General features: G+C 38.3%; 1 protein-coding gene across 2 annotated transcripts in view; it reads right to left on the reverse strand.

Moving 5' to 3' along the window:
* The window catches only part of camsap2b (calmodulin regulated spectrin-associated protein family, member 2b), a 102787-nt gene that overhangs the window by 38450 nt on the left and 47274 nt on the right, over positions 1 to 17063 (reverse strand). For both annotated transcript variants that reach the window (XM_061979745.1, XM_061979744.1), the window contains exons 5-6: positions 4917 to 5058; positions 4297 to 4436 (exon numbers count right to left, since the gene is read on the reverse strand). In XM_061979745.1, coding sequence (XP_061835729.1) covers positions 4297 to 4436; positions 4917 to 5058 — 282 coding nt within the window. The remainder of the gene's footprint in view (positions 1 to 4296; positions 4437 to 4916; positions 5059 to 17063) is intronic.

Below are 17063 nucleotides of genomic sequence, written 5' to 3' on the forward strand. Positions count from 1 at the left end.
TTAATAAAGTCAAATACAAATAAGGCAACAAGAGAAGTATCCTACACTTCTCTTTTGTAAAGTAAATCTGAACAGCCGATATGGGCATCTACATCAACTATATGATTTGCCTGCGAAGCTGGACAGGACAAAAAAATAAATAATAAATAAAAACAAATTAAGAAAAAATAAAAATAAAAAAAAACACGAAAATATTTCATGCTTATTATTATGATTGAAGTGTTTTTAAACTTTTGTAGTCATAGCGAGTAAATTAGTATATTTATAAAAGCATGTATTGCATTTACATACAAATTGTACACAATGTCTTCAATTAAATTCTGCTAGTAAATACAGTAAATCCTTTCTTGCAAAGATCTCTTTTTTTATGTTTAAACATCAGTCAAAATCTGTCAACATAAATCAAAATGACAAAAAATAAAATATATGTAGGTTTTGTTTATACTATTTTAAATGAAAATATGAGCATTGTTTTTTGTAAAAAGGCTTTCCCTTTTACGTATATACAGCATAGTAGGGATTACTTTTTTTTCCAATCCAAAACTCATACAGGTACAGTCACTTCCTGCTTCTCAATAACCTATTTATGTTTATTACTTTTTTATTTAGATTTCTCTAGTTTGTGCACACCTTTCTTTGCAGCTGGCTTTGGGGAAGCCTCTTTAGCAGCAGGCGTCTTCGTAGGCTTTTAAAAAAAACACTGTCGTAATGATGCTGGCGTTTTATGTGGCTGATTAGGTTTGATGTGTTGATGCGCAATGTTTTTGTTTCCCTCCTTGCAGAATGTTTGTAGAACATTTGGTGCAAATAGCATGTGAAATGTCCTCCTTGATGACCTCCCACATGATAGACACCATGTTTGTTTACACTCAGGGGAAGTTTACAGCAAGAGTAGGAGAAAGGTAGCGCTTTATTGGCTCACCCTAACCTACACACAGCACAGTACTCTCAGTAATATTGCCTCACTGAATATTGTTTCTGCTTTTTTTTTTTTAAACAGCCATCTTAGCTATTTTTTAATGTTATTGTATGTATCAGTATAACGGTATAATTCCTCATATTGGCCCGATAAAAAGCTGTCCAAAATCTATTTTGCACCACTATCATCAGAGCTCGAATTTAACCACGGCAACTGCGGCCAAAGCCGCGACCGCCCTCGTCATTTGCCGTAATGCCCTAAAAAATTGACCAACATCAGCGGTAAAAACATGCCATGACCGCCCTTGACTTTTTACTTGTTAATGGACGAGGGATGTAACGGTAAAGGGTATAATGATAATTTACGATAAAAATCAAGACGGTTAGTAATACTGTCTAATTTTTTAATTACCGAAAACCCGCCATTTATTAATGCATTTTAGGCAACATGAAGTTAGGCGCATGCGCACGAGAGTTGTTTGGTTTGATAATCATGGCGGACAAGCTACACAGACTTTGCTCCGGAGATTTCCCCTCACAGTAAACGGAGCCAAGCGCTTGGTTTAACGTCATTTTCCCTTGCTTCCCGCCGTGCGTTTTGGAGCGCACTGCTGTGTTTAGATGGAGACAGGTGTGGACAATATTGGAGACACTTGTCTCCACACTAAAAGTATACAGCGAAGGAGAAAACTATTTGATGTTACTTTTATTATCTCAATACAGCGTTCATCAGCTGCTGTGACTGAGAGTTAATGAGGTGAGGAAACATGCAACAGGTGACGTGTCGTGAACGTTGTCACAACTTGTTTATAAATTCTTTACTTTGTTGACTAGGATGTTGACTCCTCCTTTATTTAAATGTTTTGTCATCTCAGGCTGTGAAGATTGTGTATTCGAGGTGAGAGGTGTCACTCCTCTTTATTTTTGTTGGCCAAACTGTTGTACTGATAGGAGGCGTTGGAGAAGAACAAAGCTTGTTTATTAGACTTCATCTTCATTCGCCAAACTGCTTTGAGTTTTATATTACTATCAAAAAGTAAACGCCATTACATTACATTTCTTGTGTTTATTTCATGTCACAAAGGTGTTACTTCGAAAACCATTCATGTGACACATCATTTTGTTAATGTGTTATTGTGTAGTTAATTCTTATATGACATATTTCTGCTCAAACTCTTAATGGATCTGTCCCGATACTGCATTTACATGTACATATAAATGTACATAACTTTAAAAAAATGAATAAATAATAAAACATTTAAAAATACCTCCCCCCATCACAATGTAAAAATAGAGATAAAGGCATTCTGAAATGACAAAAAGCTGACAAGTTGATATTAGTAATGAATTTAAATAAGTTTATATATCTATATCTATATATCAAGTCAAGGTTTCTGTAGTTTATCCGTTATACAGTGCTCAATATCAGTTTAGAGCGGAATATACAAAAGGGCAGGAAAAAACACAGAGGCTATTTATCCCTACAAGCCTGTTTCGCAGGTTTCACTGCTCTTCAGGGAAAATCCCCTGAAGAGGCTTGTAGGGATGGAGTCTCTGTGTTTTTTCCTGACCTAACGTATATCTATATATCTATACCTATATATGTATATGGATCCATCCATCCATCCATTTTCTACCGCTTGTCCCTTTTGGGGTCGCGGGGGTTGCTGGAGCCTATCTCAGCTGCATTCGGGCGGAAGGCGGGGAACACCCTGGACAAGTCGCCACCTCATCGCAGGGCCAACACAGATAGACAGACAACATTCACACTCACATTCACACACTAGGGCCAATTTAGCGTTGCCAATCAACCTATCCCCAGGTGCATGTTTTTGGAGGTGGGAGGAAGCCGGAGTACCCGGAGGGAACCCACGCAGTCACGGGGAGAACATGCAAACTCCACACAGAAAGATCCTGAGCCCGGGATAGAACTCAGGACTACCCAGGATCTTCGTATTGTGAGGCACATGCACTAAACCCTGTGCCACCCTGCTGCCCTATATATATATACAAACCCCGTTTCCATATGAGTTGGGAAATTGTGCTACATGTAAATATAAACGGAATACAATGATTTGCAAATCATTTTCAACCCAAATTCAGTTGAATATGCTACAAAGACAACATATTTGATGTTCAAACTGATAAACTTTTTTTTTTCTGCAAATAATCATTAACTTTAGAATTTGATGCCAGCAACACATGACAAAGAAGTTGGGAAAGGTGGCAATAAATACTGGTAAAGTTGAGGAATGCTCATCAAACACTTATTTGGAACATCCCACAGGTGAACAGGCAAATTGGGAACAGGTGGGTGCCATGATTGGGTATAAAAGTAGAGTCCATGAAATGCTCAGTCATTCACAAACAAGGATGGGGTGAGGGTCACCACTTTGTCAACAAATGCATGAGCAAATTGTTGAACAGTTTAAGAAAAACCTTTCTCAACCAGCTATTGCAAGGAATTTAGGGATTTCACCATCTACGGTCCGTAATATCATCAAAGGGTTCAGAGAATCTGGAGAAATCACTGCACGTAAGCAGCTAAGCCCGTGACCTTCGATCCCTCAGGCTGTACTGCATCAACAAGCGACATCAGTGTGTAAAGGATATCACCACTTGGGCTCAGGAACACTTCAGAAACCCACTGTCAGTAACTACAGTTGGTCGCTACATTTGTAAGTGCAAGTTAAAACTCTCCTATGCAAGGCAAAAACAGTTTATCAACAACACCCAGAAACGCCGTCGGCTTCGCTGGGCCTGAGCTCATCTGAGATGGACTGATACAAAGTGGAAAAGTGTTCTGTGGTCTGACGAGTCCACATTTCAAATTGTTTTTGGAAACTGTGGACGTCGTGTCCTCCGGACCAAAGAGGAAAAGAACCATCCGGATTGTTATAGGCGCAAAGTTGAAAAGCCAGCATCTGTGATGGTATGGGGGGTGCATTAGTGCCCAAGACATGGGTAACTTACACATCTGTGAAGGCGTCATTAATGCTGAAAGGTACATACAGGTTTTAGAGCAACATATGTTGCCATCCAAGCAACGTTACCATGGACGCCCCTGCTTATTTCAGCAAGACAATGCCAAGCCAAGTGTTACATCAACGTGGCTTCATAGTAAAAGAGTGCGGGTACTAGACTATTACTCAGGACCTTCGTATTGTGAAATATGTTAAACAAAAAAATACACAATGCAATCCTATCTGTAAAAATAGTATATTAAGCAAACAAATATGATTTAACCGTTTTACATTTAGTTGCATATATATCACATTACATCTGTTTATATGAGAGGTATGTCCAATATTTCTTCTTCTTTCCTTCATTGTCTGTTTTTTCAGGGGACAAAATGCTCTCTGTGACTGTTCACCCTACCTTTATGGATGCGTGTGCGTAGAGCATGTCCTCCAGGCTGAAGTGGCAGCAGCGGTCCAAGTTGCTCCTGCAGAACTCCTGCACCAGCTGCAGGTTGTACAGACTGTCAGCCAGCGACATGGTCTCCTTCAGGCACACATCTGCTCAGCCCAGAGGCGGGGTCAAGTGCGCACACGAGGGAGGGGGTCGACAGGAAGAAGGAGGAGGAGATAAGGCCATGTTTAGACGGGACAATAAATGCTTTCCTATGTCGTCAGTTGCAAAGATGAAGGAATGTATGACACATTTGTCTCTTTGTAAATTATCAGGCTTGTTTTTTAAAATCTTTTTTAACTGTACAACTGTCAGCTAAGACATCTTTGAGATTTATAGACCACTTCCACATCTGGTGTACATGTGTGCGAGCTCTCAGAGCATTGAGTTGTTTATCTTTGAAATAGCAGCCTCTCCGTCACACAGCCCCCGTGACCAAATCAGCACCCAGCCCGGAGCATTCTTAGAAACGAGGACGCCATTCTTTAACCTTTATTTAGATCGTCATCATTAAAAATAGTGAGGCTGTTTTTTGTTTAGTTTTATACAGCACTGGAGCCTTATTTATTCCAATAATGCAACCTTACCTTCTAATCTAACGGTCTGTGGGCAGTAGAAATGTAGCAGAGCAGCCAGGGCGCAGCCGTCTGTGTTGTCCTTTAGCATGTTGTCCACCAGGGGGAGCGAGGGTGCACTCCTCTGCTGAATTTGCTCCCTTCTGTAACGCGCCTGTAACCATAGCAACAACGTCATCATCACCTACTGTCACCTATGTGTCATCTTCCTTGTTATATAGCAGACTTTTTTTTAATCTGCATGCACATAAACTAGGGGAGGGAAGCACGGGGTTGCAAGCCCAAAACGGACAATTGGGGTTAAAATAACCATGCATATATTGCATCTACACAACTCTAATCATAAAATGTGTTATTGTGTGAATGCTCCAAAACATTCACACATATGCTTTTCGACACCAAAATTCATCTATTTATTAAACTTTTTCTTCTTCTTCTCCAGATTTTGGCACTCTCTACCTTCCACATTTTTCACCGGATTCAAACCGTTCCAACTTCAGCCTATTAGGGCCTACTTCACCTTTCCCTTGACAAATTCCAAAGATTCCCTGATTTCCCCAAATTCCAGGTTTTCCAGGACTTTTTTCCCATTCAAAATAAATTGGCCATTTTTCAGACTTCCACCATTTCCACATTTTTCAAGCTTTAACATATTCCACTCATGCTGAAAATGCAAACTATGATTTTTTCAAGTTAAAAAAATTCCAGGAATTCGCAGAGTTCCCTTTTTTTCAAACACTTTTTTGATCCTTTTTTTTTCAAACCACTTCAACCATCCCACCGTGAAATCATTCCTCCTAATCAGGACAAAAAAACAAAGTTGTTTTTTTTAACTGAAAAAATTCCCGGAAATTCTTGGAATTCCTTTATACATTTTCTCAATTAAAAATGTTCCTACTTCAACGTTTCTCGACCGATTTGAAAAATTCCAACACCAACCATTTCAACACATTCTGAACATTCAAGTCTTTTATAATTTTCCAAAAAATTCCCGCTTTTCCCGAAATTTCCAAATTTCCATGAAATTCCCATTGAAATGAATGGGACATTTTTCAAAGTTCCACAACTCCCACATTGTTTATCCGATTCAAACCGTTTCAACTTCAAACTGTTCAGCCTATTTGGGAATCGCGGGCTTTCTCTTGACAAATTCCAAAAAGTCCCAGAATTCTAGGTTTTCCAGGACATTTTTCCCATTCAAAATGAATTGGCCATTTTTCAAACTTCCACCATTCCCAAATTTTTTTAACCGATTCAAACCATTCCACCTTCAACACAATCCACTCATCTTGGACATTCAAACTATTATTTGTCCAAGTTAAAAAAAAAAATCCAGGAATTCCCAGATTTTCCTTTTTTGTTTAAACCCTTTTTTCTGGCGACGACTCCTTCCACATTTTTCAAACCACTTCAACCATTCCACCGTCAAATCATTCCTCCTAATCAGGACACAAAAACAAAGTTGTTTTTTTTAACTAAAAAAATTCCCGGAAATTCTTGGAATTCCTTAATACAATTTCTCAATTAAAAATGTTCCTACTTCAACGTTTCTCGACCGATTTGAAAAATTCCAACACCAACCATTTCAACACATTCTGAACATTCAAGTCTTTTATAATTTTCCAAAAAATTCCCGCTTTTCCCGAAATGTCCAAATTTCCATGAAATTCCCATTGAAATGAATGGGACATTTTTCAAAGTTCCACAACTCCCACATTGTTTATCCGATTCAAACCGTTTCAACTTCAAACTGTTCAGCCTATTTGGGAATCGCGGGCTTTCTCTTGACAAATTCCAAAAATTCCCAGATTTCCCAGAATTCTAGGTTTTCCAGGACATTTTTCCCATTCAAAATGAATTGGCCATTTTTCAAACTTCCACTACTCCCAAATTTTTTAACCGATTCAAACCATTCCACCTTCAACACAATCCACTCATCTTGGACATTCAAACTATTATTTGTCCAAGTTAAAAAAAAAATCCAGGAATTCCCAGATTTTAAAATTTTTTTTTAAAACCCTTTTTTCTGGCGACGACTCCTTCCACATTTTTCAAACCACTTCAACCATTCCACTGTCAAATCATTCCTCCTAATCAGGACAAAAAAACAAAGTAGTTTTTTTTCAACTGAAAAAATTCCCTGAAATTCTTGGAATTCCTTAATACAATTTCTCAATTAAAAATGTTCCTACTTCAACGTTTCTCGACCGATTTGAAAAATTCCAACACCAACCATTTCAACACATTCTGAACATTCAAGTCTTTTATAATTTTCCAAAAAATTCCCGCTTTTCCCGAAATTTCCAAATTTCCATGAAATTCCCATTGAAATGAATGGGACATTTTTCAAAGTTCCACAACTCCCACATTGTTTATCCGATTCAAACCGTTTCAACTTCAAACTGTTCAGCCTATTTGGGAATCGCGGGCTTTCTCTTGACAAATTCCAAAAATTCCCAGATTTCCCAGAATTCTAGGTTTTCCAGGACATTTTTCCCATTCAAAATGAATTGGCCATTTTTCAAACTTCCACTACTCCCAAATTTTTTAACCGATTCAAACCATTCCACCTTCAACACAATCCACTCATCTTGGACATTCAAACTATTATTTGTCCAAGTTAAAAAAAAAAATCCAGGAATTCCCAGATTTTAAATTTTTTTTTTAAAACCCTTTTTTCTGGAGACGACTCCTTCCACATTTTTCAAACCACTTCAACCATTCCACTGTCAAATCATTCCTCCTAATCAGGACAAAAAAACAAAGTAGCTTTTTTTCAACTGAAAAAATTCCCTGAAATTCTTGGAATTCCTTAATACCATTTCTCAATTAAAAATGTTACTACTTCAACATTTCTCAACCGATTTGAACAATTCCAACACCAACATTTAAGTCTTTTAACATTTTCCAAAAGATTCCTGCTTTTCCCAAAATTCCCAAATTTCCATGAAATTCCCAAATTTCCATGAAATTCCCAAATTTCCATGAAATTCCCAAATTTCCATGAAATTCCCATTGAAATGAATGGGACATTTTTTAAAGTTCCACAATTTCCACATTTTTCATCTGATTCAAACCGTTCCAACTCTAAAATATTCAGCCTGTTCAAAATTGTGTGCTCTCCTTCAACAATTTAAAACAAATCCTAGATTTCCAAGAATTCCCAGTTTTCAGGGACATTTTCCCCATTCAAAATGAATTGTCCATTTTTTTTTATATCCACAATTCAACCTATTCAAACCATTGGAACATCAACACATTCCACTCATCCAAATAACACTTTCCCAAGTTCTAAACCACATTTTGTTTTTCCTGGAAATTCAAACTCTTCAACATTTAAACCATTTCAACATTCAAACTATTCTTACATTCATACTACATTCTGTCAGCATTTCAGTTCAACTTCAGCATTGGAACATTCACACACATTTCCTTCAGGAATTGCCTCATCTAGTTGCTTTTAAATTGCTGTTATCCAATGCAGCATTCTGCATGTACAGTACCACCCAGTGGCATCGTAACAACTGTAGGAGACAACACTTAATAGCAGGCTTGATATCCTGTAAGTCTCTCCCAGGCCAATTAAAGCCACAGAGACAACATTACTACGTTTGTCTTGAAAGCAGCCCAGCTCCTAGTTTAGCCATAAACACACAGGAGCACAAGACAATTTAATTACATTCTCAGTCTGGACTGTCAGAGAAAACGAGCTACACTGACGATTTGGAGTATTTTTACACGAGGGGCATGGTTTCAGGGCTACATGCAAAAAGGGAAAAGTCCTTCCAGAATTTCGCGGGCTTCTTTTGCGATTGTCGCAGCTTAAAATGCCTGAACTTGTGATTTTATGAATTTGTTATTAATGTTTTAAGTGTTCCTTGTAAACCTAACCTGACTTTTTAGTAGAGTAGAGACTAGGGTTGTCCCGATACCAATATTTTGGTACCGGTACCGTATTTCAATACTTTTCGATACTTTTCTAAATAAAGGGGACCACAAAAAATGTAATTTTTGGCTTTAATTTAACAAAACATCTTAGGGTACATTAAACATATGTTTATTATTGCAATCGAAGAACAATTTTGTACGTAAATAAAATAATGAACATACTAGACAACTTGTCTTTTAGTAGTAAGTAAACAAACAAAGGCTCCTAATTAGTCTGCTGACGTATGCAGTAACATCCATATATCCATTTTCTACCGCTTGTCCCGAACATATTGTGTAATTTATCATTCTATTAGTTTGTCAAAATTCTAAAGGAAAAGCTGTAAAAATTGATTATTTATCTACTTGTTCATTTACTGTTAATATCTGATTATTTTCTGTTTTAACATGTTCTATCTACACTTCTGTTAAAATGTAATAATCACTTATTCTTCTGTTGTTTGATACTTTACATTAGTTTTGGATGATACCACAAATTTAGGTATCGATCCGATACCAAGTAGTTACAGGATCATACATTGGTCATATTCAAAGTCCTCAGGTGTCCAGGGACGTATTTCCTGAGTTTATAAACATAATATTAATTTTTTTTAAAGGAAAAAAGATTTTGTGAGGATAAAACATATCGATGTAATTATAGTAATATCGATTAGATACGCTATTGTACTTGGTATCATTTCAGTGGATGTCAGGTGTAGATCCACCCATGGCATTTGTTTACATTCAGGAACGCTAGCTTTTGTTAGCGGTGACGCCGGTGAGCTATTGTATACTCCAACGGTGTGTAGTGAAGCATGTTTAGCTATTCCTCGTCCTGCAGGGATGATACTTGTAAGAAACTCACTTTATTTGTCGCCATGGAGGCGAGGATTAGTGATTTAGAAGTAGCTAAAACACTGCCGACTGAGGATGGATGTTAGCTGCTAGCTAGCTAGCCATGTCTTAAAGCACCTCTTCCTGAGGGTGTTTCAGTGTTATAACTTCACCTTTATCTTTAGTTTTTTGGGCCAAAATGCGTCCTTTTTCCCTTTTCTGTCTACACACTGTGTCTGCTTGTAAATACTCCGTGATTATGCGCTGCCGAACATGCTCCTCAGCTCGTAAAACCAGCAATGTCATGATATGACGGCGCGCCCGCAAACATTTTTTTTTTTGAATTGGGCACCCATTCACTTTCTACCGCTTGTCCCTTTCGGGGTTGCGGGGGATGCTGGAGCCTATCTCAGCTGCATTCGGGCGGTAGGCGGGGTACACCCTGGACAAGTCGCCACCTCATCGCAGGGCCAAGACAGATAGACAGAACCGGTACTTTTCAAACAGAGTATAGTACCGTTTTTGATTCATTAGTACCGCGATACTATACTAGTACCGGTATACCGTACAACCCTAATTGCTTGTAAACTTAACCTGAGTTTTTAAATTAATTAGTCTTAAAAGTAGAGACTAGATGGCATTAAAAGCACATTTTAAGTTTATTGTTAATTTACTGTACTATTTCTAACTACTTTAATTACAACTAATAATAGCAATCATTCTAATTTCAAGAAGAAACACCGCCAAAAGCTGCCATTTTGTTCACTGTCTGCACTGTTGTCCTGACGTTGCAGACATTCTCTGTGTATGTTTTATGCTTGAAAAGTGTTTGATTGAGACTTTTAATAGTAGGTTGCACAGTGAAGTACATATTCCGTACAATTGACCACTAAATGGTAACACCCGAGTAAGTTTTTCAACTTGTTTGAGTCGGGGTCCACTTAAATTGATTCATGATACAGATATATACTATCAGATATACTATCATCATAATAAAGTCATCACACAAGATCATCACATTGAATTATTTACATTATTTACAATCCGGGGTGTGGAGGGGGGGTGGGGGGGGGGGGGGTTTGGTTGTTATCATCAGTCATCAACAATTGAGAACAGAGAAATGGATATTGAAACAGTGTAGGTCTGACTTGGTAGGATATGGACAGCAAGTAGTGGGGAGAGAGAGAGAGAGAGAGAGAGAGAGAGAGAGAGAGAGAGAGAGAGAGAGATCAGAAGGCATAAGAATAAGTATCTGCATTTGATTGTTTACATTTGATTATTAACAATCCGGGGAGGGTGTTAGTTTAGGGTTGTAGCTGCCTGCAGGTGAACTTTTATTGCGGTTTTGAAGGAGGATAGAGATGCACTTTCTTTTATACCTGTTGGGAGCGCATTCCACATTGATGTGGCATAGAAAGAGAATGAGTTGAGACCTTTGTTAGTTCGGAATCTGGGTTTAACGTGGTTAGTGGAGCTCCCCCTGGTGTTGTGGTTATGGCGGTCATTTACGTTAAGGAAGTAGTTTGACATGTACTTCGGTATCAGGGAGGTGTAGCGGATTTTATAGACTAGGCTCAGTGCAAGTTGTTTTACTGTGTCCTCCACCCTGAGCCAGCCCACTTTGGAGAAGTGGGTAGGAGTGAGGTGTGATCTGGGGTGGAGGTCTAGAAGTAATCTGACTAGCTTGTTCTGGGATGTTTGGAGTTTAGATTTGAGGGTTTTGGAGGTGCTAGGGTACCAGGAGGTGCATGCGTAATCGAAAAAGGGTTGAACGAGAGTTCCCGCCAGAATCCTCATGGTGCTTTTGTTGACCAGAGAGGAGATTCTATAGAGAAATCTCGTTCGTTGGTTGACCTTTTTGATTACCTTGGTTGCCATTTTATCACAGGAAAGATTAGCCTCTAGAATGGAACCTAGGTAGGTGACCTCATCTTTCCTGGTGATAACAATGTTTGTCTATTTTAAACATTCATTTTGGTTCCAACACATTTACCCCCGCACGTTAAGAGCATTTGTGAACTGTTGAGAGCGATCTGTATCGATAATTGTTGTTGTTGATGGGAGAAGATAATAAAGGTTTAATGATTATACAAATGAATGTAAAGTAGGAAGTAAATGTTTGTAAACTACATTACCCAGAAGACCTAGCGCCGTAGACAGAAACAGGAAGTAGCTCTAAACTATGCGGGAGGACGACAATTGTGCCATTTGAGCAATAAAAACAATTAGATTGGAAGAAATGAACAGTTATTGGACAAATGTCTGGTGAACTAGCAGGCTTTGGACCAAGTTGCAAGGCGGAACATAAATCCCGGGAATTGGTTGGATTTGCATGAATTGTCGTGATCGCGAAATCCTGTAGGGACTGAATGAGTCAGGTGATGGAAGGGGGAAATTGTGGTTGGATAAAGGTTTTGGGGAGAGGTGTGTTTTATGATTGGATGGACTTACAGGTACAAGTCTCCAGTACCATTTGCTGGTAGACTTGGTGGTGGAAGATGATTGGACAACAGGAGAGGAGAGAGGGGCATTAGGACCAAGAACAAGCTCTGTTACATACACAGTATTTCATTTTGTATTGGACCTCACATTGAAAAATGCAGAATTTTATACTAGCTAAATAAGAAAATGTCTGTACTTTTGACTCTATGTACAAGTATTCATTGGTTTAAGCTAACTCTGGATGAACAAGGATGAACATTTCTGAAAACATGCACCCCTCCTGTGTTGTTTGTGCTATTACTTTTCTGGAAAATACACCAATTATTAAACCTCATGAATGGAAGCGACTTGAAATTTCTCAAGCAGCTCAAACACCCACTGTAATTTGAGGGTGCCATGAAATGGTACACCCTTCTTAGGGGACTGACAAGCACATGTGTGTAAAATTTGAGTAAGATTGGTTAAAAAAAAACATGGCCGCCATCAAGTAAAATGTATTTGCATGGGCACATTGTATTTATGTAACTAAAATTCTGGGGAAAAAGCAATTTAATTTAATTCACGTGTCAATCTCAAGGCCCAGGGGACAGATCTGGCCCGCCAGATCATTTTATATGGCCCGCAAACACCTAGAAAGAAAATTCTTTAGTAAAATACTTTCTTACTAACTGTATTGTTTTTTTCCATTTTGGTAGAAAAAATATATGTACTTCACGAAATTGCATACCTTTTAAACATTAATATTATCCAAAATCATACTTTCCAAACATTTTAAAATACTTAAATATCTGCTGGACTTATGATTTCAAAGCATGTTACCAATCAAATTGTACAATGTAAAAATTAGAGTATAGGTCTTACAGTATAGCTTTACAGCATTTTACTGTAAATTGAACATATTTTTTTATCGTCAAATTCTGTCGATAGAGCTGCCAGTTTTTGCATCTACGGTTGTTGTTTTTACGGTGTATTACTGTAAATGTAAAAACGATATCACATTTTTTACGGTAAAAAAAACTGGCAGCTCAGTTGTCAGAATGAAAAAAAACAGTAGTACCGTTTTTCCATTTACAGTAATATGTTCTAAAAAACACTATATATTTTACAGTAAAATTCTGGTGACTGAGTTGCCCGTTTTTTTACTGTAAAATCTACAGATTTTTTTTAGTGTATGTAAAAAAAATAAAAAATTACAAATAAATAAATAAATTTTTTATAATTAAAAATCTAAATACATATATATATATATATATATATATATATATATATATATATATATATATATATATAATAATCAGATGCTTAGACAAATTCATATATTATCACTGTTAGAAGTGGCCCTCTGCTGGCAGCCATAGCTGCGACGTGGCCCTCAATGAAAACAAGTTTGACACCCCTGATTTAATTGGTACTGATTATACTGTTAATGCGGTGAATGTATAATGACATCTCTTAAAGACACAGTACTTGTTTAGTATTTAAGATATGAACAAATAACGTGAAATACCACAAAAGCGTTCCTTCCTTTTCCTCAAACATCGTCACAATTTAATTTTTGCAATTACGCAAAAAACATTTTAACTTAAGTGTGTGTGTCAAATTCTTCATGCCAACATAGGTAATAAACATTCTCACACCATCCCCACGCACATACGTGCGTAGCAATTAGTCACAAGACCTACATTAATAATTATTCACACCATCCCAGAATAGACAGCGCCTTGTGCTCTTGCATCAAAGTGTGTGTGTGTGTGCGTGTGCGTGTGTGTGTGCGTGTGCGTGTGTGTGTGTGCGTGTGTGTGTGTGTGTGTGTGTGTGTGCGCGTGTGAGAAATTGTCTCTTCCATTCAATGAATAGACGTCTGTTTGAGCTCCCAGCACAGAAAGAAACTCCAAAAGACCCCTCAGTGTAATGTGCTTTGACAAGAAACTAAATGAACCAGATAAATAACATGTGGTATTGGCCTATCAATAAAAATAAAAAAAGTCTTTATCCATATTTAGTTCATCTTGCCTGTGTCTTGTGCAGAAATCAAGGCCAACTTATATGAGTTTGATAAGAAAGATCACCAGCTATGAAGCGTTCCCTCAAATCCAAATGTTCTTTCATTTTCACTTTCTGTATGTGTTCTAACCTGGTGTCCCAGTACTTTTGTCCATTTCGTGCCACGTTATGACACTCCTTCAGCGGATGAAAAGCTCTTTCTGAGCAACTTGTGTAACGCTGCGGGCCTTTAAAAGCGGTTAATTTGTTCCGTAACAGGGAACACCAGACCACATGACTCAGCTCTTACAAAAGTGAGTCCACCCATCACATATCAACACCTATTTTATTACTCTTGGTAATGCGATAGAAATGTACCTTATTTTTCGGACTATAAGGCGCACTTAAAATCCTTTCATTTTCTCAAAACTCGACAGTGCGCCTTATAACCCGCGGCGCCTAATGTACTGAATAAATTTGGTTGTGCTTACCGACCTCGAAGCTACTGTATTTTATTTGGTACATGGGGAAATGATAAGCGTGACCAGTAGTTGGCAGTCACACACAAGAGATACGTGTAGACTGCAATATGACTCAAGTAAACAACACCAACATTTTATATGTTCCATTGAAAATATAGAACATTACACACGGCGCTCAAAAATCTATCAAAATGTTTTTAGTACGACTTTGTTAAGCACCGCTTGATGGATTGTACTGCGCTTCAACATACAAGTATTATTATGGTGTGTGTATATTGTCATTATCCGTGGTCCGGATCATGTTTTTGTGTTTTCTGTTAGTTCTGGACTCCTTTTGTTATTGCTTGTGCACCTGTGAGTTTGTTTCGTCACCATGGTTACTTATTATTTTCTTATTATTTTCACCTGCCGCTTGTGTTCCCGACGCGCACCTGTTTGCCATCACTGACACTATTTAAGCCTGCCTTTCTGTTCACTCGTCCTGTCCTCCTTGTTTGCGGTAAGCAACAGTCACGTTTTTGTATTTCATGTTCCAGACTCCTGTGTTAGATGTGTTAGCCTTAGCTTCCCGTGCGTTTGGCACGCTTTTCTTATGTTTGTTTTCTGTCTTGCTGTATACTGTATGATTTATAATTAATAAATCATCTCCTACCTTTACGTTTTCGTCCGGAGTTGTCCGTGTTGCATTGGAGGAACGATCCCGCATAAATATGCGACCCCCACGTGACATATATAAGGTAAGACATATTATCTGGCGTTTTGTTTTGCAATATTATGCAAAAGCAATTTTTCTTACCTTATGGTACCTGCTGATCTGTATTTGGGATCTGCATAAGTCCTGAAAATTTGTGTGAGTCTGCCTTTGTAGTCCGTGGCGACGCCATAGTCAATAAGCTTCTTCTTTTTCTCTATCTTCTTGTTATGGGACATTCATGCTCCGCTGTTGCCATTTCTAATATAAGGTAAAGTTCTTACTTATATCTGTCAGAAAACTCGCTTTGAAATCGCTAAAACATACCGGTGTAGTGAGTTTACATTATTCACCCAAGGAACTTTAGTTATTAGAGAGTTTCGGTCGGACGGTTTTTCACGGGACACATTTCTGGCCTTGTTGTTATTGCACTATTGAGCCATGGATGAGGAGATGCTGCTCCGTTCTTCATTGAAGTAAAGTCTGAAAGTCATTAAAACAGTTAACTCCATCTTTTGACACTTCTTCCACACCCGTCCTTGCACGCTACACCGCTACAACAAAGATGACGGTGAGAAGACGCTGTCGAAGGTGAGCCACGTAAATAAGACCGCCCACAAAACGACGCATCCTGAAGCGAATGTCAGAAAGCGACTTGAAGATGATCAGTAAAACATCATCTATGCAACATTATGACCAAAGAACCACCATTACATGTTATTTAGACCACAAGGAAGTCTTTTACATTTAGAAAAAAGTAATAATGATATGAGCCCTTTAATGTGCCTTATAATCCGGTGCGCCTTTTGTATAAAAATAGACCTGACTAGACACGCTCATCGGCAGTGCGCCTTATAATCCGGTGCGGCCTATGGTCTGGAAAATACGGTAACTAGAAGGGGCTCAAACGCTTCTTCAAAAAGTCACGGCACATGTTTATCTTTCTCTCAATGAACCGCAGTTCCGCCGTGCTTGATTGTTCGTGAGACAATTATTCTGCAGCTCATTTGTGTTGTCTGCTATTTTGACAATCATGGCTGTGGGTTGAGTCATTTTCAGTCCTTAAAGAGGACACACTGTCATAACAATGTTTGATTTACTCACATATGTGAGTTACTACAGGTGACATCAGTAATAAACACAATTGAGTACAATGAGTGAGTGTGAGTATGCTTGACTGTGCGGACGAGGTGGTTTGTCTCTCCACGTGCTTGTTGTGTCATATGCTTCTTACATAACCACCAAGCTTTTGCCCCAGCTGACTGAGCATCCATTTGCCGGGCTACCACGTCTTTCTGCCTTTTCCACTCTCCATCTGCTCTTTCTATCTCTTCTTCTATGTTCTCACCCACTTGCCAACGTTTGTCCGCAGCTGGGACGTGACTGTGCAGCTCATCTGTCTGATTTATATGGAAGCCCCGTGTGAACTACAGCACAGCTTGTGTGGACTGTTGACGCAGACAAATTATAGTTAACGTTGAAGCTGGGAGACAAAATTAAAGCAAAACTGCAACAAAAACACTTCATGGGAATATTGTCACACTAACTACACTAAGTATCAAAGACAAAAATGTTATTGAAATAAAGTGTCCCGTGGAACGATGTAGCAACTAGCTTAGCCTAGCTTAGTTGTGAAAGTAAAGGGAATCAGATAGCTCAAAAAACACACACACACACACACACACACACATATACATACATATATATATATTTATATATATATATATATACATATATATATATATATATATATATGTGTGTGTGTGTGTGTGTGTGTGTGTATACAGTACAGGCCAGAAG

This window comes from Nerophis lumbriciformis, linkage group LG19 (assembly GCF_033978685.3).
Source record: "Nerophis lumbriciformis linkage group LG19, RoL_Nlum_v2.1, whole genome shotgun sequence".
NCBI lineage: Eukaryota > Metazoa > Chordata > Actinopteri > Syngnathiformes > Syngnathidae > Nerophis > Nerophis lumbriciformis.